This window comes from Colossoma macropomum, unplaced genomic scaffold (genome assembly GCF_904425465.1).
Source record: "Colossoma macropomum unplaced genomic scaffold, Colossoma_macropomum, whole genome shotgun sequence".
In the NCBI taxonomy this organism is placed as follows: domain Eukaryota; kingdom Metazoa; phylum Chordata; class Actinopteri; order Characiformes; family Serrasalmidae; genus Colossoma; species Colossoma macropomum.
This window is the reverse complement of record NW_023494797.1, coordinates 398,971-422,061: the sequence shown is the minus strand read 5'-3', so window position 1 is coordinate 422,061 and position 23,091 is coordinate 398,971. Positions and strand designations below refer to the sequence as shown.

The 23,091-nt window shown below is 35.8% G+C and overlaps 1 protein-coding gene across 1 annotated transcript in view; it reads left to right on the top strand.

The window, feature by feature from the left end:
* The window catches only part of ptpn5 (protein tyrosine phosphatase non-receptor type 5), a 96,183-nt gene that overhangs the window by 14,898 nt on the left and 58,194 nt on the right, over positions 1–23,091 (top strand). Inside the window, exons 2-3 of the mRNA XM_036584482.1 lie at positions 20,052–20,220; positions 22,325–22,435. Of these exons, the coding sequence (XP_036440375.1) occupies positions 20,052–20,220; positions 22,325–22,435 (280 nt within the window). The remainder of the gene's footprint in view (positions 1–20,051; positions 20,221–22,324; positions 22,436–23,091) is intronic.

Here is a 23,091-nt window from a genome sequence, read left to right as displayed (position 1 = left end):
AAGGCTAATGTTGACAACAATTTGGGTTTTCTGTAAATACATGCCCAAGATTTCTCTCAGCTTGCTCAAACAGCATCTAGAGGATATGAAAAATCATGAACAGTGAAAAATGTGACAAATTCAGAAACCAATCCACTATAGTGGGTCTGGCAGCATTGTTCCTAGCGGAAAACTACAGTGATTTTAACACGAAATTCTGGTCAACTCTGAGACTAAGATACAGGGGTAAATGGTGTGGAATTATTTAGTTCATCAAGCTCATCAACTGTGCAAATTCAAGTCATGTCCAAATACTGTGCTCTTTTTGAAAAAAATCCATCACTTACCATATGAACATCATGTGTTCTACTAATTCCATATGGCATGTTGTGGTTTGATCCTGATGATAGCTATCTGTGATGTAATTTGTAGACAATCACTTGGCTGTCATAATGGTTATGACAATATACAGAAATCAATGTGTTCTGTAGCTGTTTCATATGCAAACTAAATGGAAGCTGAGTGTCTCGGTTGCTAACAATGATAATTTTCACATGTTGACATTTTTGATATTCTTGATAAAATAAATTTGAATGTGCCAAAATGATACTTCACTGCTCATTAAGCATGGCTCTTTTTTCATGTTTAAGTAAGATTAGTTGGCCTAAAAATTAAATACTGTATCTGTAGATTGGCCAAATAATGACCATGAACTGCTGCTGTGCTGTGTTTTAGGGAGAGAAAGGTTACTTTCTTGGGATTCTCTACTGGTAGTGGACCAACCTTTCCCAAATAGAAAAACTCTTCAAATCTACATGACGTACATGAATAGCCTTTTCAGAAATCAAAAGGCAACAAATCTGCATTTTGATCCAAATCTTAATTAAGATTAACAAGTGCAGATGTGTCAGTGTAGGACACAGTATTACTTAGAATGCTTTAGAAATTAATAAAACTTCATCATGCAGCTGACCACTGTGTTCAGGCATTTTACAGAACAGGTGTTGGGCTGAATTTGTTATGCCACACCAAACATGTTTTGGGTGATCTGGGGAAAGTGGAAGATTGTATAAAGTTGATTTTTCACCAAACCATTCATTAAACGTAGGAGCAAGAGACCCAACTAAAATGGCTTGAATGTCTTTGTGGGCCTGAGTGTGGGCTTTTTCTTTGTCTTTGGAGAAAATAATTTTTTGTGATATTACTTCTGCTCTGGCCATTTTTGGGCATTTTTCGGAAGGTGACTGAAATGTTTGAAATTATTTAATGAAATATTTATTTGCTGATTTAGTTATCATTTTTTGTGAATAGCTTATTCTTAAAACATTTGTTGTCATAGTAGCAAGTGCTATTATATATCTATAAAATATTTTCATTTATGTCCAGAGCTCTCAATGTTCTTTTCTTTAACAATTGTGAATAACAACTTGTAAAAAAAAAACATAATTTAATCCCTAAATAGAACACACTTAACATTATTTCCCTTTCACTAAAGTACATGCTACAGGAACAATATCTAGCCTGACTGTATATTCAGGAGTTGCACTGGGGGTAGCCCACAGTCTGGCAAAAGAACACCTCACAGAGGCCAGCTGACCAGCTGTCAAGTCAGTTCCCTGTGGTGCTGCTCACCACTGTTGCTGACACAGTTCTGAAGCCTCATAGACAGTGGCCTGTTTTACCAAGAATCCACGATACCAGAGACTGTTATACATCTTACGGAGTTTGTGCCCAGTCAGAGAAGCAAGATAGTGTTGAACGTATTGGAGAAATTGAAGAACATGATTCTGATTGTGGCTCATGCTTTGTCTAGGTGTGAGTAAGCTCTGTGAAGCATATAGATGAAAGCATCATTCATACATGTCTCTTGTAGGCAAACTGTAGGAGCTTTTTAAGGACTTGCATCTTGAAGGTTTTCGTGATGTGCTAAATGCAACACATCTGTAGTCCAGTTGTAGTTTTGGGGTGGCACTGGGAATGCAGAGGAAGTCTTTCAGAGCTGAGGCACATTTAATAGTTTCAGGGAGAGAGAAAGACAGACAGAGAGAGAGAGAGAGAGAGAGAGAGAGAGAGAGAGAAGCCTGGAGCAGGTCTTCAGTGCCCTGGGGCTGATCTCCTTAGATCCTACAGCCTTGAGTTTTTCTTACCTTAACTCTGTTAGTCAACAGAGACAGAGGGTAAAGTAAGGGTGACCAGGAGTAGCAGGGGTTGTGTCCTTGTGGTTGTGGGGGGTCAGAGGGGCTGCAGAAAGAAGAAGAGGGCACAATATTAACACAATATTTAAAAAACAGGTGGCACAATAAAGCTGGAAGCAGAGGTGTTAGGGGAGTGCTGGATAAGACGATTGACTGTCAAAAAAATAGACCGTTTAAGGAGAAGATGCACACACATTTTGCTAATAGCCAAGTAACATTTATTTTGTAGGCTGTATTACAGTGACTGGAAAGCTTGTATCTTCTTACTTGCTATCCGGGTCATCCTATTATCCTGTTAGGTAAGTTATCTGCCAAGCTATCGGCCCGTTCTAGAGAAGGCAGAATAAAGTTCATTGACAAAGAATATAAAATGTAGGGCAGCTGAAGAGAGCCACAGACAAATAGTATCTATAACTCACATTATTCACAGGTGGTAGTCACAGTAAAAATGTATGGGTATTGTGTAAGACTGTAACAAGATACAGATTTCATGATATAATATGTATTGCCATAAGTGCACCACTATACAATACATTTTCAATGCAGAATTAGAAGGGCTATTATTTATTTATTTATTGATTTATTGGTATTTTTTCCTAAAAAGAAAGCATTGTTTGTTGAAGGGATAAGTGACAGGTAATGTCCTAGTAATGTTCTCAAAATAAATGCTGCACGTGTGTTGTGAAAACATGTTATTATTGCTCTGAACATTACAAGGTCAGTTACAAACCCAGTTCCAAAAAGGTTGAAACAGAATGTGAAATGCTAGCAAAAACAGAAAGCAGTCATTTGACCTGTATTAAACTGAAGTAAATCATTTTTGACATTTTACCTTATGAACTTTTTTATAATTTTTTTATAAATATACACTTATTCTAAATTTAATGCCTCCAACATGTTCCAAAAATTTAGCTTAATAAGTGCTTTGGGACTGATGACACAAACAGATGCAGTTTTGAAAGTGAAAGTTGAAAGTGCAACCATATGGGGCTTTTCTTGTCATATTTTGAGTGTGATAAGACCCCCATTTTCAATGGGAGACACTCCTGGACTAGAGCAGGTCAGTCTAGCACCCGCATTCTCTGATTACGCAGCCGTGCTGTAGTAACACAGGCAGAATGTGGCTTGGTGCTGTCTTGTTAAAATAAGCATGGGTGTCCCTGAAAAAGACATTAACTTGAAAGCAGCATATGTTGCTCCAAAATTTGTGCAGCTTTAATGGTGCTTTTACAAAAAGTTGCCATCAATACCAGTGGTGGACAGCAGCGAAGTAAATGTAATTCGTTACTGTACTTAAGTAGTTTTTCATGTATCTGTACTTTACTGAAGTATTTCCATTTTTGGTGACTTTTTACTTTCACTTCACTACATTTCAAAGTCAAATATCTTACTAATCACTCCACTACATTATGCGAAATCTGTTGTTCCTTTTGGCTTATGTGTGCATAAAAACATAACATGTCAAAACGAAAGAAGCACAAAGCAAGCACACCAATCAGGGTACAGCGCGCATTTTGTTTTGATCTTGTTTTGACCTGTTGTACATAGCTACCCAGTGCAAGCATACAGTGCAACAGCATAAACTTTTGGGAGTGCCTATTCCTACATAAATGATGGAAGAAACTCCTGACTCTAATCAAACTTTGTGTAAATACACCACAATATAGAAATATGTACACATATGCAGTTGTGACTGGCATGTTTCATTTTTTTTTTACAAACACTATTTCATTTTATAATAAATTTGTTTCGGCTAGTTTATGTTTATGAACAGAGACCTACAGATGCAATATAGTAATGAAAATTACTCATTTGTGAATCTGTGTTTAAAGCAAGTTTTTAAAATTGTTTAAATTTAAACTAATTTTTATTTAAACTAAGTTGCAAATAAATCTTAAACAGAAACTATGCTTGTTCTCAAAAGGTTAGTTCATAGCCACTTGGTTCTACCCAATGGAAATTGTTAGCCTTCAGTGTTTTGTGCTTTTGATAATTTTAACAGACATCAGCATCAGACTAATAAATGAGATTCTATTAAAACATTGGTATTACAAGAGTGACACTAGAGTATTTTCACCTCAAATGAGTTGAGAAAGCAAGAGCCTTGTTATAACAATGATAATAGGACATTAGAGCCATAATTAATCTTTTAGTACTTTCACTTTTGATACTTAAGTACATTTAAAGGCAAATACTTTTGTACTTCTACTCAAGTGGAGGTTTAAAGGGAGGACTTCTTCTTTTACTGGAGTAATATTTTACTTCAGGTATCTCTACTTCAACTCAAGTACATGGTTTGTGTACTTCGTTCGCCACTGATCAGTACCCACCCCTATACCATGATAGACCCTGGCTTTGAACTTTACTCTGGAAGCAATTAGTTTTTGCTAGTATTAACAGAAAAAGGTCTTGGAATAATTCATTTAAACATGAGAAGTTTACCTGAAAAGGATAAAATGAATCAATTGAAAGTTCTGATTGCGCAGTCTGACCCAGATATATTAATCTTAACAAAGACATTAGGGGGGCTTAGGCCACCTATGACTGATGCAGATGTAGCTCTAAATAGCTTCACTTTGTATAGAATTGACAGAGAATCGAAAGGTGTGGAGTAGCTATTTTATTAAGAGCTAATATCCAAGCTAAATTATTGATTGCAGTATCGAAAGAAAAACTTTGAAGGTGTCCATAGGGAAAAATTACTCTTTTGTATTAGTAGGGATCAACAGGCCTCCTTCTGCTCCATCTTCTGTAATGGAAGAAATAGCTGAACGTCTGATGCACTATGCTGTGTCAGAAATGCTGGTCCTGGGGGGTTTCAAATGGTTGCCTAAGGCATCTGATCACTTAAAGAAATATGTGCGAATCTTACCCTTACACAGTTAATTAGTGAGGCAACTCGCCCAAACCTAAAGGAACCTACCAAGTTTACCCTAATTAATTTAATTTTGTCCAACAGAATGGACAAAATTACTGCTGCCTCAGGTGTTTTTGGTCTTGGTTTCAGTGATCATTGCCCAACTGGATGCATTAAAAACACTTCCAGGAAAGAAAACAGACTCTCAGATGGTGGTAAGCAGAAATTTGGGTAACCATAAATTAGATTTAACTTACATAACAAAAAAGGCTCAATCCTGGGTCCAGTTGTATTTAATATATGTATCAATGATCTTGCTGCCTCTCAGACTGCAAAGTGCACTTGTATACAGATGACATGATTTTATACTGTTCTGCCAAATCTGCTCATGCAGCAATAGAAAAGTGCTCATTTAATGCCTTATAGAATGCTCTGTACAAGCACAAATTAGTTTTAAATCCCAAGAAAACTAAGTTTATGTTGTTCTCCAGATCTTATAGATCTTATCTGTTTTTAAAATTGAGAATATTATTCTTCTGCTGGAAAGCCATGCTATTGTGATGGATGCAGTATGTGGTTTAGCACTTGCTGAAATGTGCAAGGCCTTCCCTGAAAGAGACGTTGTCTGGATGGGAGCATATGTTCTTCTAAAACCTCTATATACTATTCAGCATTGATAGTGTCTTTCCAGATGTGTAAGCTGCCTACACCATAGGCACTAATGCAACTCCATACCTTCAGAGATGCAGGTATTTGAACTGTGCGCTGATAGCAAGCTGGATGGTCCCTCACCTCATGAGTCCGCAGGACAATAAGTAGGTAATGTTATGGTAGTATCATGGTAACAAGTTGTATTCATCCATAAATTAAATGTCAATTTCGTAGTTGTTATGAAATAATAAAATAGTAATTGTAGCGGTAACAAGTCAGTAATAAAATGGTAAAATCATGGTGACAAGTTATATATATATATATATATATATATATATATATATATATATATATATATATATAATATAAAATATTACTAGCATACTTTCCAGTTCATAACGAATAATAAGCTGGTGTTTATAATGATAACATATTTGTAATAAGATGGTAAAATAAAGGTAACAAGTTGTATTTACCTAAAAATTACATGCTTATTTTCTGGTTGTTAAGGAATAATAGATGAGTAATTGTAGCAGTAACAAATTAATAATAAATGAGTAATAACAGTAACAAGTTGTATTTACCTAAAAATTACATGCACATTTGTTAGTCATTAAAAAATATAGAAATTAAAGTGATTGTAGCAGTGGTCAGTAATAAAATAGTAAAATAATGGTAACAAGTTGTACTTACTTAAAGTTAGTAACTGTAGTGAAGACTAGTTGATAATAAAGTGGAAAAATAATGGTAACAAACTTTAATTGCCTATCAATGAAAAGGGCAATAATATTCTTATTAGCCCAATAACAAAGCAGTAGTTTTGCTGAAATTATGTGGTTTTAGTGCTGTAAAATACTAATTCACTTGTTTCTACTTTGTTTCCTACCTGTTATGTCTTTAGGTGGTCAGGGGCAGTATGATGTTACAGGCTGTAATTACAGTGAAATTAAATGGTATCGGAGCTGTAAAATGCAAAAATGCTTCTTTCCATCTTTTTTCCCACTTACTATATCTCACATCATGTAATAACATCAGCTCTGCAAAATAGTCTGGGTAACTGCACTGAAACAATGGTTGTTCTATTACTTTTCATGCAGGCCCACCTATAGACAAGTGTACTTACACAGGAATAGATGAGGTAAATGTACTGAGATTGCACAGAATCAGGGCTGAAAAATGCAACATCACATGTTCCCTCTGTGTTACCTTTTAACAAAATACTGTTACTCTACTATAAAGCACAGATCTGACAAAATGCTCAGAAATTAGTTCACTGATGGAAAAAACTCACAACCACACCACACATATCTTTATACATATTTTAACCTTTTAAACTATACGTTTTTTCTTCACTCCATAACTACAGAGCTTAAAAATGAATTGTACAATAATATACTAAATAATTAGTCTAATAATTAATACCTGAAAAATAAGACAAAGCTTCAAAGAGTTAAAAATCTTGGTTGCTAATCTCTTATTTTACGGGATGTACTGCACAATTTGAAGCATTTATTTTCTGTGCAGCTATGCATTTAGTTCCATTTGATTTGATTTGATATATATATATATATATATATGTATATATATATATATATATATATATATATATATATGGAACACCCAGATTAGTTTGGATTCTCACCCTCATGCCAAAATGAATCACACTTTATATTTACATCTAATATCTTTCAGGAGTTGATCAAGAACACTATCCCTATGTTTCTGAGCTAACCAATAGTGCCATTCTATGAACTACATTCTATGCTGACTTTAAAAGTCTAACATTATAACACATGAACATACATGTGTCCACTATGTGTACACATACGTCCACTAATAATAGTTCTATGTATTTGTGTTAATAGGCAAAACTTACCATCTGTATCCATCCTTAGTGCTGCTGCTTCTCCGCATTTTCATCCGCATTGCACACAATCCACACAACTTCGTCTTGGACAGTAGTTTTACTTTCTGCAACCAGTGGACGACGTCTTTTCCCCCCTCGCCACCATGTGCATTAATGTTCTTGCAAGAGTCATATTTTCATCTTATTATCGGCTGCTACCTTTCAACCGCGGGGACGTTTGCGTTTGACGGCGTTTACGATTGCGCTCATCAGCGAGGACCCCGAGGAGGAGCTGCGTGTGCCGGATTGAAGTTGCCTGAGCAGAGATTGCGAGTGAAGTTGACAACCTAGCTATCGAGGTACGTGGATAATGGGGTGATGTCAGAGAGTTTGATGAGTGAGTGACATGCAGTGTAACGTTATTGCATTGTGCGTATCTTAAAGTTGCAGTACATGTTTTGTTTGCTGTCAGTTATTATGATAGTATTTAACATTAAGTTCAGCTAGCTAGCAAAACATTAGCTAGTTAGCTAGGCTAGGGGGCAGTATTTAAGTGACTCTTAGCTAGCTGGCTAAATTGTTAGGATTGTTGGATGATTAGCGTGGGATTGCGTGCTATTGCTAGGTCAAAAATGGCTGAGCACGGTTGAATTTAACCACCTAAATTGCCCACTAGTGAGCAAATTTGGCTCCTGTGATAATTGTACTATGGCTTTTTCCATAGATAGCTAGCTAATATTGACATGCTTATAACAGAACTCTGTTGCTCTAGGTAACATTAAATTGCCCACATTGTACACTTTCAGTGTAGTATATTTTTTATTATTTATTTATGTTTTTTTTTTAGATATGTACCAAGAGTTGTAAATTATTATAGCTTGACTATTTTCCAACCTCTCTTATCCTTTAGGATTAAACAGGCTGTATTTGGTAATGTTCAGCATGCTGCTAAAGGCAGATATAACTTGTTATGTAAAGTATTGGCTTTCATGACATCCCAAAAACAGAATTCTAAAATTACATATATTACCCATATGGATTGAGAAGTGCATGGTTTTGCGTAATATGGTAACGTTAATATGTTTACCAATAAACAAACTAACTTAATTTGGTGTCATATTTTGGCAGAGTCTGAATCTCCAATCTGTTTGTTGCCACCATGCCTGGGGCTAAAACCAAAGAAAGGAAGCACGTGCAGCCGCAACCATTGTAGAGGATGAGGTTGAAGATGTATCTCAAGGTACTACAGTTAACTAGCTGGCTAACGCATTTGCATTGATTGGTGCAAGTAGTAACATCATATTGTCATTGTCATCAAATGATTTATATCATAGATATGGATGTAGATATATAAATGCTGCGTTGTCTGTTCTCAGTCACAGAGATGTGTCTGCAAGTCTACCATGTTGAAACTGTCAAAATCCGCTTGTAAACAAATACTGGGTACGTGAAGAGTTCTTGTAAACTGGCTCTACCTTTCTTATTACTCAGTTGATTTTCACTATTTTTTTTGTTGTGAACATCAGATGTTTTTGCATGTTGCTGCTAACTTAAATGTCCAGTTTTCATCGCGCTAGACCTATTAGTAAAACACCTAGGTTACCAACAGCTATTTATACACAAACCACCAAAATTTAAGTAAATAAGCTCATAACAGAAATAAGAAGACATTTACATTTATGTAGTTACCATTAGATATTTATTGGCAGTAATAAGATCCCTCAAAGCAAAGAGAATACAGCAGATCAGTTGTGACAATCACCATATTTATGATTTAGATTTAAAAGATCTACATGTTCATAAACATAAATATTAAATTAGCAGCCAGATGGCGGATGGCGAATGATCAAGCTGCTTTCTGTGTTTCGACAATTTGCTTACAATTGTGTAAAATAATATATAGAAATCTAGGTTGCACAGATTGCTCTTGGTTGCTTTTATCTCTATTTTCGTAACTGAATGTGCTGGTTAGCTGTCTGGGGCAGCAGGAAACTTATTTGGTCTGCACCTGGCTTTAAAAACTGATGCCACTGAGGTAAGTTCAAGCTCAGGTAAAAATAAAATAGTATAATACACATCCATAAATGTGCATTTATAAAATAAAATAAAATAAAAGCCATAAAACACAGTAAGAATGTGTATATTCCATATGGATAAGGGTATGGTAGAATCAAAATGCACAATTACGCAACACTGGCAATCAGTGTAAATAAAATAGTTGAACTATAGTTCACATCCAGTAAAGATACTCTGTATAGAGTATTAAATTAAATAAGCTTAATAGAAAACTATATGAAAAACAATTACAGGTTGTCTGTGCTTTACCCTCCACATGGCTATATCTTTACATAATTCATCACAAAAAACATGAGTGTCAATCATTATGTTTTCCCCTTCATATAAACTTGTCCTAATTTCTTAGTGCTATGTTTTTAGGATGCCATTCATGTGCATGTGTGTGTGTGTGTGTGTGGTTTATATTAGCAGATTTTATGCATTGATAAATGAGCATTTTTAGATTTTTTTCTCATCTAATATTGGTATTTGATATCTGTAATCATTGATTTTAAACATAAAATTACCCAAATAACGTTATGTTTATTCTGATTTGATAGCTGAGGGCCCCTCTAAGCCTTCAGCTCCAACAGCCCAGTTACTTGTCAAGAGGCTTCAGGAGGAGGTCTGTGCACTTAAAGAAGAGAGAGACTTTCTCAGGCAACAACTGAAGTTAGCACTAGAATGTCCCCACTCTGCTCCCGCCCCTGGTCAGTAGTTCATATAAATAAAATTTACAGGTAATTTATGTATGTTTGTAAAGCATTTTTAAAGTATTTTTTACATGTAGGTCCAGAGAGGATGGATTCAGAGATCAAATTCTCACTCGTCCTCGACTTTCTCTTCCTCCTCTTCCTCTGATGCATGAGGGAAAAAAAAAGAGGAAGAGGCACACAAAGTCAGGAAAACATGCTCAGTTTGGAAAAAGAAGTAAGTCAAGGGGATGTGCTAATGTTCCTTTAAACTTTCAGTACGTATACGTATATAACAAAAAGCCTCATGCACCAACTGTTCTTAAGAAGAAATTTTTTCTTAAAACTAGAGGTGGGCGATATGGCAAAAGCCAGCACTACTTAAAACCCACTTATGCAGTTTTCATGAAGATTCTGACATTCACTAGTATTATCTTATTTGGAATTAATAAACATTTAAGAACAAACTTAGGAAGAGATTGGTGAATGAAACCCATTGCTTATGTTTAGTGGCAGATGTAATTACATAATTCTTTATTTGTGTCTCTGAAGTGAAAACTCCAGAAGATGTGGTGAATAGATATCGGGCAGTGCTGAAAACATTTAAGAAAACATGTAGTGTCACCAGAAGCTGTGAGCGTTACGATGTGGACCGCAACACCATCGCCATGACAGCAGTCATTGCTGAAGTCTACATTGCTGCCACAGAAGAAGAAGCCTGCATCCCAAAACTAATGTCCTATGCTAAAGAATGCAAGGCTTTCTTTGATAATGAGCCACAGCTACAGGAAAAAATAAAACAAATGAAAGCTAATGCAGAACTGCTACCTGTAGCTTACAAAGTCAAAAGTTAAATGTTAGCCAGGTATGTGTAGGATGTTCGCCCTTTTTTCCAGGGAGACTGTGTGACTATACAGGGTGTTTGCCCTTATTTAGCCTTAGAGGGTGTTGTGCCCTTTTTTCCAAAAGACTGTTTGACCATACAGGGTGTTTGCCCTTATTTAGTTTCATAGGGTGTTTGCCCTCTTTTTCCAGGGTGTTTGCCCTTATTTTACTGAATGGGATGATTGCCTTTAATTTGTTATTTCCCCCTTTCTTTGTCATTATGTCCAAAAATAATGTTAAAATTGGATATCTTTTTCCAAATTCCAAAGATAAAAACTGAAAAAATGTGCTTTTTTTCTGATTTACTGGTGTCCCATTTTAAATCTTCAAGGAAAGATAAAGAGATTGTGTAAAGATATGTGTGGTGTGGTTGTGAGTTTTTTCCATCAGTGGAATCAATTTCTAAGCATTTTGTCAGACCTGTGCTTTATAGTAGAGTAACAGTATTTTGTTAAAAGGTAACACAGAGGGAACATGTGATGTTGCATTTTCCAGCCCTGATTCTGTGAAATCTCAGTACATTTACCTCATCTATTCCTGTGTAAGTACACTTGTCTATAGGTGGGCCTGCATGAAAAGTAATAGAACAACCATGAGAGATTATAATGCAGTAATTTAGTCATTGTTTCAGTGCAGTTACCCAGACTATTTTGCAGAGCTGAGGTTATTGCATGATGTGAGATATAGTAAGTGGGGAAAAAAGATGGAAAGAAGCATTTTTGCATTTTACAGCTCCGATACCATTTAGTTTCACTGTAATTACAGCCTGTAATATCATACTGCCCCTGACCACCTAAAGACATAACAGGTAAGAAACAAAGTAGAAACAAGTGAATTAGTATTTTACAGCACTAAAACCACATAATTTCAGCAAAACTACTGCTTTGTTTTTGGGCTAATAATAATAATATTGCCCTTTTGATTGATGGGCAATTAAAGTTTGTTACCATCATTTTTCAACTTTATTATCAACTAGTCTTCACTACAGTTACTGGCTTTAAGTAAGTACAACTTGTTACCGTCATTTTACTATTTTATTACTGACCACTGCCACAATCACTTTAACTTCTAATTTTTTAATGACTAACAAATGTGCATGTAATTTTTAGGTAAATACAACGTGTTACCTTTATTTTACCATCTTATTACAAATTTGTTATCATTATAAACACCAGCTTATTATTCATTATGAACTGGAAAGTATGCTAGTAATATTTTGGTAAGTACAACGTCACCATGATTTTACAATTTTATTTTATTTATGTTATTTCATAACAACTACGAAATTGACATTTAATTTATGGATGAATACAACTTATACCATGATACTACCATAACGTTACCCACTTATTACCGATCTGTAAAGTGCTACCGCACTTATCTTTCTGGGTCACAGGAGCCTATCCCAGCTGTCATTGGGCAGAAGGCAGGATACACCCTGGACAGGTCACCAATCCATCGCAGGGCAGACAGACAGACATATGCATTCACGCCTAGGTCCAATTAGCCTGGCTGCATGTCTTTGGACTGTGGGAGGAAACCAAAGCACCCGAAGGAAAACATGAGGAGAATATGCAACCTCTACACAGAAAGGACCCTGATCACCCGGCCAGGAATCAAACCCAGGCCCTTCTTGTTGCGAGGCGACAGCGCTACCCACTGCGCCACCATGCCGCCCAGCACCTATTTTTTTTTTGCATATTGGTATACCTCTGCCATCTTTGCTTCTGAGAGTCTCTGAAACTCTCTAAAATGCTCTTTTTATACCCAGTCATGTGAGTTAGTTGCAAATTGCTCCTCCAGCTGTTTTTTCTCAATCTATCACTCTGCCTCATTGCTGGTGACCCTTATAACACTTACCACTGAAGACTTTATGACAAAGTTGGCTGGCCCTCACCAGCAGCACAAAGGGAATAACACTTTTGCCTTTTTATTTAATTCTATTTTTTTTTTTTATTCTATCTTACTAGTTTATTGCAACTGTTTCATTTGATGTTAATTCTTTTACTGTTCTATTCAAGTAAATAATTTGATTCTTCTAAAATTTTAGTCTTATAGCTTATTATCTAAGTTGGTTCTTTTACTTACTTTTAATGTGTATAATTTGTATATTTTATTGATATTTTATGCCTGTTTCCTGTTTTTTTTTATAGTCTTGTCGTACTGATTTTTATTTGTTTTAGTTGATAAATTTCATTTAAACTTTTTTAAATCCCTGTGTCATTTGCTCAGCTACACTGTAAATGAGGGTCACCTTCAATGTCCTTCTGAGTCAAAATAAAGGTTAATTGATTGATTGATTTGTGGTTTTGAGCCTTTTTCTTTGTGCACAGAGATCTCACCGGATTCCCTTAAACTTTTGATAATATGACTAATAAGGGTGAAATAGGTGAGGAACATTATTTTTTAACTGAATTTTCTGCTCATGCATTTTTGGTGAGCATTGACCCATCCTTGCTCATAAAGCGCTCTGCCTTTCCTGGATGCTCTTTTTATAATTAAGCATGACTTTTTTTTTCTCATGTTTCTAATCTTAAATTGTCTTGTCACATTTTTAGAACATGTTGCAGGCATCAATTTCAGAATAAACTAATATTTACAGTGAAAAGAAAGCGAGAAGCTATAAGCATAGAGTTGGTTGTTTCGCTCATTCAAAATTGGCACTTGGCAGATGCTTGAATCCTATATAGAGAGGTAGCTGCTGCAACTCATGTTTTCTCCTTGCTCTGGTAACTGAGACATTTGGGCAATGTTTTCACAAATGAGTTAGCATAATTGAGGTATTAGCATGAGTATTTGTTACTCATGTAGTGTCAGCACACTGTCGTTGAGTCTATCACTTTTTATCTACCGTTAACATCTTCGGCCAAACTATTCCCAAACAGGAGAATGACAATAACTTTGCATCTTACAGCTAAAGCTTGCTCTGTCTATTTCACTAAACACCATAATGTAACTGCTGCACCCTCTACGAAGCTAGTAAATAAGAAGCTAAGTTCAGCTTCATCCAAGGTAGTTTTATCAAACCAGTTTTTTCCAGTTTCAAGAGCTGCGCAACAGAATGTTATATTGATGGAACGTCATGGATTATGTACTTAGAACTATAGAAACCATTCCCATTATCACACATTTAAGAGCATGAATATTAACATGTGTATTGTGACACTGTTTGTGTTGTGTACATAGCTGTTTACAGTTATTTGCCTTACACATGGTTGAAATATTACAGAATCCTACCTGAATCACATTTTTTCAGAGACTTTTCCAAAGGAATAACAATTCAAACAATCATATACACAGTTTTTTGTTTTTTTGTGAATAACACCAGATCATGTTTAATTTGGATTCCTCTGATAACTTAATGACAGAACGTCCCACTATCAAAACGCGTGCACATCTTTGTGTTGTCATGTTTGTTTACAGACTTTGAAAGGTTCTGTATCTTCAGCTCGTTAGCCAGGTTTTCCTCCATCATCTGGTTTCTGGCATGTTTGTAGCCAGTGATGATTCTCATTCCACTTCATGCATCTTTCTCTTTCTTGTTCTGTTGAGAAGCTTGAGCTTCAGCTCTGTATCTGTCTTGCATTATTTTAGAATAGAAAATGATCAAAACATTTAGCTCACTAACATGGTCACCAAATAAGTAAATGCATTGCACATTTTTCAAGTCATCATTGAATAGATGTCAAACTGTTGCTAAATGTTAAATAGTGCTACTAACTAGGAGAGAGAAGCTGGTTAGCATTAGCTCAGCTAGCACCTCTGCTTATCGCAATTCTATTCTGGCTAACTAAAGCACTGACACAAGTTTAGATGATAATGAACTGAGGGAGTGAAGTAACTGGTGTTGAAGGGACAGAAAGGTGAAATTTAACCTGTTCCATGTGGGCAAGCAAGCAAGCAGGCTGCAGACCCAAACAATGAGTGCATTTACATGCACTTAATAATCCAATAACTGCAGAAAATCAGATTTTGTCAGTAATCCGATCAACATGTTCACATGCACTTGGGGAAACTCCAGGTCTACATGAGTCAGGCAGTTATCCGATTTCTGCTTTACAACCAGCCAACCAACTCACAGAAGAAGATGTGACATAAACGTAATGTAAAAGTTTCAGTGAAGTGTTGCGGCAGCACCGTTATTTGCCGTCTGTTTCACACATGCACAGACTAAGAAATCTGAAAGAAATCTGAGTAAGAGTTTACATGCACTGAGAAATCTGATTACTGAGCTAAAATCCAGCTCTCTTTATCAGATTTCTATATCAGAGTATGGTGTTTTCATGACCATTTAAATAATCAGATAACTGCAAAAATCCAATTATGATCACTGTTACACGCTATAGTACAAGTTTGATTTAAATCCACAGCATATGGCAGCAGTCTATCAGCATATTCTTTAACAGTTATATTTTCTGGGTTGCACCATCTATCATTCCCCAAAAAACTAAATCCATCTCCTCTTTACCACTCTCTTTCTTTGGCCTCTTTTGTGTTCATGTATTCAGACGCAATATACAACCCCATTTCCAAAAAAGTTAGAACACTGTGTAGAATGTAAATAAAAATAGAAAAATACTATATTTGTAAAGGAAAATACTACAAAGACAACAAATTAAATGTTGAAACTGAAAAATTTTATTGTCGTTTGAAAAATATTTGGCCATTTTTAATTTGATGCCAACAACAAAAAGTTGTTGTGTTTTGGCAACTCTTCTTTTAACAACACTCTGTAAGCATTTGGGAACTGAGGAGACCTGCTGTAGTTTTGAAAGTGAAATGTTTTCCCATTGTAACGTGCGACCAGTAAGCAGACGCTCACGGATGTAAAACAGTGAAGAAGCTTTACTTGGGGATTTAGACAGAGATATCGTCGTCAGTACACAGGCATGGGTCAGTTCCAAAGTCAACAAAAAAAACACAGAAGGCGATCATAACAAAGTTTTTTTCAAAAAACAATAACATTTCTCAGTTTCAACATTTGATTTCTTGTCTTTGTACTATTTTCAATGAAATATAGGGTTTACATTATCTGCACATCATGGCATTTTGTTTTTATTTACATCTTATTTACAAGCGTCCCAACTGTTTTGGAAAAGGGGTTGTAAGATATGAAAACATTCTAGTGTGACTGCAGAGCCTGGAGTTTCAACTTCCTCCCATATTTTAGTGAAGCATGTGGGATTGCAATGTTTGTAAATCTCATGTGTAACCCTTAGAAAAAAAGTATTATCAAAAAAGAAGAGAAAAACTTGAGTTTTAAAAACAGTCAAAAAGTCAAAAAGAAATGTATAGTTCTAAAATGAAAAAAAGCCTGAAGTTTGGGAAATGCAGAGTGAATGAATGTTCTCAGTGCAATCTTATCATATGAGGGTCTGTCAGTATTCTTTTCTTTCTTTATAGATGGGTTTCCTATTTAAAAACATTACTGGGTGCATGGGGGCAAAATGTAAAACATTAATCTAACAATAGTTGACTATCAGTATCGGCTGGTCATCAGGGACGGTATTACAGAACTTCTAAACTCTGAAATCTTATCTGTTTAGTCACCATGACAGCTTCAGTTAGAACTGAATTTAGGACAAAAGCTGCTACAGAACAACAGTTTTAAAAGAGAACTAATTTAGAAGCGCCCTAACTGGACAAAATTTCTGAAATACTGTCCTAACTTTAAGACAACCCCAGAAGTGTCCTAACTTCTGTTTTTACCATTTGTTTATATCATTTTACGCAGTGACAGGCATAGTTAACTATAACTAGCATAATGAATACGGTGCTTTGACTTAGGAGTTTTTTCCTAATAGCGTTTTAAAAATCGCAGACATGGTCTCCACTGTCCCCTTTTATTACCTTCGTTGATATAACTTGTCAGATAAAATATTACAGTGATGTTCGTGAATAACGAGGAGACAGAGCTGAATGTGTTGCTGTTTATAAGGTGGAATAATGTTAGCGCTAAATTTTTGGGAGAAGACTGAATCTATCAATTTGGGGAACTGAAACTGAGAGCAGTGAAACTCTGATAAAAGTGAGTGAAGTGCTGTCACAATATTCATTACTTAATGTTTATTGTGCTTTAGTTTTGTTTTACCTTTTTACATCACTAATGGTAGCTAGCTGTCTGGCTAACCATCTTGATTACTTTGATTATGTGTTTACTTTTCAGCTGTGCCCCTGGCCCCTGGTCTCTATGAACCCGCCAAATTTGTTATCAACTAAATATTTAGCTAATAGGAGCTATCCAAATCACAAAAACCTTTATAGTTTGCTGACATGTACTGTAAGTTTTGCCCACCTTGCCTATTAAGCGGTCTAGATTTGTCCTAGCTAGATAATTAAGTTAAATTGGGATATATATGTTTAATTTGTCATCTCTCATATCTCATTAAAAGAGAAATAGAGGTCAGGCTGTCCAATATTGACAAGAAAAAAAGTAATACTGCAGCATCACATGGTCACAAGTGAACTAGCAATAGTCATAGCAAGTTATAGCAAGTTTTTGTTATTGCTCCAGGTTTAAGAACTGTGTTTAAAGTGTTCTTGTAATACTTAGCCTATCATGACTGAAAGGCATTCAGTCCCCCTGAGTGCTGCATTAACAACAAAAGTCTTTTGTTCTTTACATTTAATTAATAAAATTTAATACATCACTGTAAGACTCTTGTTTGGCTTTAGGCCCTGCTGTGCTGTTTGCTGTGAAAGATAATTAAATATTAGCCATCATTCATACATCTGAAATTGCGAGTGTCATCTGTATCGTCCATATGCCTCATGACATGGGTGCACGCAAAGGGAAGTTGGATTCTGCTGGGAAGACGGAATTTGGCACAACACCAGCATAAGTAGAGTTTTCTATGTGCCCACATAGCAGCATATCCAGTACACATACACTGCAGCCAGATCAACTTATTGGTTTATGTGAGAGTAATTTATTGATTTGTTTTGGGACCTTTGGTAATTTTATGTGTTGTACTGTGCACATGTTTGGGAGTATTTTAAGATTTAAATAGAAGGACCTCTGTTTTAACACTTCAGTACTTTGACCTCATATAATTCAGCATATTATGAATACTTGGAGATTACTCAGACAACTTAAAATTGTTTATCCAAAGATTAAATATATTTTTTTAAATATTTCTAGTTTTTATATTGGTTTATTTTAAGGAAGGTTTATTTTTAAGGAAATTAGATTATTGATAAGGAATTATCAATAAATAAGTGCATGTTGGGAAATTTTAAAATGTATGTGATTCTGACTTATGCTGTAATGTAATTGATTAATTTGTGCTGTTGATCTGTTGCCACACATTGCCATTTTATTCATGTGAAAAAAAATAACTAAACCTCACCACAGGCATGTATTAGCTAAGGTAGCATGTAGGTACTGAACCCAGAGCCCCATCCATATTACCAGCATGTAACTTTATGCGCTTTAACGGGAGAGGGGCACTACACATGGCCTAGAGCTGGTTCAATGTGTTGTCCAGAGATCTAGGTTGCACATGACAACCTAGCGCAGGTAAGGTAATTTCTCTTTTTCTCTAAAGCACAACTCACTACAAGTGGTGTCACCACAGGAGTTCCTTGAGCTTTTGTAGGTTAATGTCATGCCTTCTACTGTTGTGTTTCTAAATGCAAAAAAAGTACACAGGATAATCACAGAAAATATACAAAAAATAACAAGACAATAAACAATAAAAATAACAATAACAAGACTCACCTATCAGGAGTGACTGTACCTGGCAGTTGTTTGTCAGAAAGTCGCAAACTAGTCCCTGAGTTTTCACTCAATCTGCACAAATCTATTATCAATGGAATTCTAAGAAGTTGAACTTTAATAATTATCAAAAAAATGTTGGAATTTCATCACTGCGTATCGTCCAGGCACCACCCAATATATGTATGCATGTATATGCATGAGTTCAAAAATCATGCATATACAACTCTAACTCGGAAACTCATTGACTGATTGTTATGAAACTTCATAGGCATGTACACTATGGCAGTGGTAAACAATCTTCAGAGTTCAGTGCAACTGCATCGCTAGGTGGCGCTAAAACAAGCAAAAAAGTGTTACGCAGCCAAAGGTTGTCTGATTGACATGAAAATTGGCAAGTTGCTACAATGTCCTGTCCTAGATCAGGATTTATGAGACTGATGTCATATTAAAAAAAAACATGACCGCCATCAGAAAATGAGTAAATGTCACATCACAAAAATGAGTAAATGTTTTATACCGTACAGATTATAAACATGTAGTTAGTATCATGTAATGCTCTAAAGTGAACCTGACAACTTTGCAAATGCAAGTCATTTACTAATTATCACCATTTTTCTACAAATGCACATTGTTTGAATTTGACCTATATTGAGCTAGTCCTACAGTTTACACCTTATCATCTCAATTCTGGTCATAAACTAAAGATTGTAGTCTGAAAGTAAATAATTATCAAAAAATGTTGACTTTCTCACAAAACATGTCTGCAACATGTCAATGAATCCATCTAGGCAGAGTTTTTATGACTCCATAACATGTGTTTAGCTTCATCTGTCAATATGTGACATCTACATCTTTTCTACTAGTCTAAGGTTTTTCGAGATATCCACAAAATGTTGGTCTCAAAATGTTCAGGGGAGTCTGGAGGTCAAGAATTATCAAAAAAATTTGAATATTTATAAACACTATGGCTGCCACATGCCAATTAAACCCCTCTTGGTCTGGCTTAATTCACATAAATGGCTACAGATTGAGATTGCTTTGGCCAATTCTCATCAAACTTATCAGTCCTGTACCCCACATGATTCTGTGGGAGCACACCAAGTTCTGGTGTTTTCTGTTATTTTTTGTGATTTTTCCCACAGGTAATGACTCTATATTTTCTTCCATTAAGTTTGACAGAGAGCAGCATGGCGGAGCTTCCTGCTGAACAGGACACGGCAAAAGAACAAGAGAGTGATGCGTCGCATAATCGTCTGTCAGTGGCTCTGTGGAGCAGAATGTTGAGAGCAAGCATCACTGCTGGAGCATTTCTCCTACTTTATACATTCTCTCAAGTTACAGTGAGTTCACACACACTACACACTTTCAGCACAAACTGTATCTAGCCTGTATGTCTAGGGTATCTAGTTCCAAACCAACAGGGTCCAATAAAATTTCCAACAAAATTTGATGATTACCCTGCTGAAACACACCTTCTAAGCCTGACAAGGTTCACCATGACTTGAACCAGGTGTGAGAAGGCGTTTCTGTTATACAGAGCATGTTGTGTTTAGAATACACACACAGCATCTAAGCCGCTTATCCTTCTGGGTCATGGGGGAAGCTGCAGCCTATCCCAGCAGTCATTGGGTGAAAGGTAGGAAACACCCAGGACAGGTCACCAGGGAAGGCAGGAAACACCCAGGACAGGTCACCAGTCCATCGCTGGGCAGACAGACAGATACATTCACACCTAGGGGCAATTTAGCATGTCCAATTGGCCTGACTGCATGTCTTTGGACTGTGGGAGGAAACTGGAGCACCCAGAGGAAACCCACGCAGACAAGGGGAGAACATGCAGACGCCACACAGAAAGGACCCTGGTCGCCCCGCCGGGAATCAAACCCAAGCTCTTTTTGCTGTGAGGCGATAGCGCTACCCACTGCGCCATCATGTTTTTTCTATTCTAAAGCCTGCATCTTTTAGGAAGATTTGTATAAGACCACAAGTGAAGCACTGTTCGATGTAAGTTTTAAAAAAAATGCATTAAAAGTAATTTAAAAAGACATCATAGGGTATAAAATAAAGTAATATATATTTTAACATTATGCACATGCTTTCAAACAAGCAGTTGTGGGTGTGTTTACACTGCCTCACACATTTGAAGCATAAATAAATGATGAAGCTTGTATGATTTATATGATTTTCATAATCACCAAATCATTCAGTGACCCTTCATGGTTTGCAGTGACCCTCCGCTCAAAAGAGAAAAGTGGAACAAAAACTTACTAGCAAAATTTTACTCACAGCATTATAGAGCCACAAGTGCACCTCACATTACGGTTCATTGTCCTTTACTGTTCTCTTGCTGTACGCCATACATGCACTTGCCCATTTGTTGAGAATGCGATGATATATTTTTCCTTACACATCACATTAATGCATGAGCATCACTGTCACTGAATGTGTGCTTTTAACAAGGTTTCCAACCCTATTTAAAGAGGCCTTTCTCATATGCCAATATCACTTTAGTCATTGTTCCTATTGAAAGATTAACCAGTTGAGCAGTCTTTGACTGAAGTTCCTGCCATCCATGCCCCAATTACGAATTCCACTTAGACCTTTTCCTATTGTCGTCTGAGAAACTGAGATCAACTGCCTGCTCAGAATTTTTATACATGCCACAGAGCATAGTAGGATGTTAATTGTATAATCATATGAGCTATTAACACCTTTCTGGAAACACGGCTGATTAATTTTCTCTGTTCATTTCTTTAGATTTTGCTCTTTAATTTGTCACCCGTTTTGTATATTCACAATATACTATGTACTACAATTTAGTATGTCTTTGTTATATTGGAATATCTAGTCAGAAACAAGCATTAGCAACAATGAAGTAATTATATATTGCTCTTTATTTCAGCATAACTCACATTTTCATGAACTCACAAAGAACTGAGAAATCTCCTAGAATCATGTAAGAATGTCCTTTCTACTGAGCAGCATCCCAAACCCCTAATGAATTTGCAATTTAAGAAAAATAATGTAGTTAAAATCTAAGCTGATGGTGTGTTCGGACAGCTTTTATCAACTTGTAAGGTCAGAAAAAAGTCAAGTCAAATCATAACTACCAGTTGTTTACATTATGATAGTCATCAGCAGTTGGTAAACGTATTGCAAAGATATAATTACATAATTATATATTTAACCATTTTCAGCTCATTGTTGTGTGATAAATAATACTTAATAATAAGTACACAAGTACACAGTGTTTGTCATACAGGTAGAAGATGCTAAAACTACATACTCCACCATTGTCATAATAAGATTTGTTCATTTTTATATATGCAGTTATCTGGATAAATTTTGTTCACACCATCATAACTGAAAATTTTAGGAGCTTCATGAATACTAAAATGTTCTTGGAAGTGTGCATCTTGACATTTGCATGTATGTGTTGTTCAGGGTTTGTGGGTTCTTTACATGCTGAATGGATACAGAGCTTTTCCAGCAGCACATAAAGTGCTGGACCTCCTCCAATACCTTCTGTCAACTACTGACTCCTCTGACCAACAGGTGACTACTTACAAAATTATATAATTCATTGATGGTGATTTACGTAACGCATTACCACATTGACAGGCAGATTTACTAAATCTGCACTAATGAGGGTGGCCAATTTAGTGGGTTATCTAAGAAATTAGAACAAATAAATAAAATAGATGTAACTTCATAATTAACATGAAATCATCACAATTTAAGCCCTGTTTTACTCATATCATTTTTGTTTGGAAGCTTGTTTCTGCTAGGCAGGGGGGAAAAAATTGCTCGTATTTTTTCCCTTTCTGCTTCTGCCATTGGTATGTTCATATCTTTACTTTTTATGTCAAAAGTTTGACTTGTCGTAAAATAATGACTTGTTTTCTCTGTATTTTGTTTCGACTTTGTAAGTTTAAATTATGATTCGTTTTCTTGAGGTTTTCTTAAACTTAGTATATTGACATAATGACATTACTCTTTGACAAAAGATAAAAATACTTTGAGAGAGTAAGTTATTATTTTAAGACAGTGTTAATTTCAACCCATATTCCAAAATATTGAGAAAATAAGTAATTATTTCACCAAAATAATTCAGAATATTGAGAGGTCAAACATAAGCCAAAATTTGACATACTGTGACCAAAAATGGGGGAAAAACAGGTTACTTTTTACCCATAGGATGGTCATCTCTG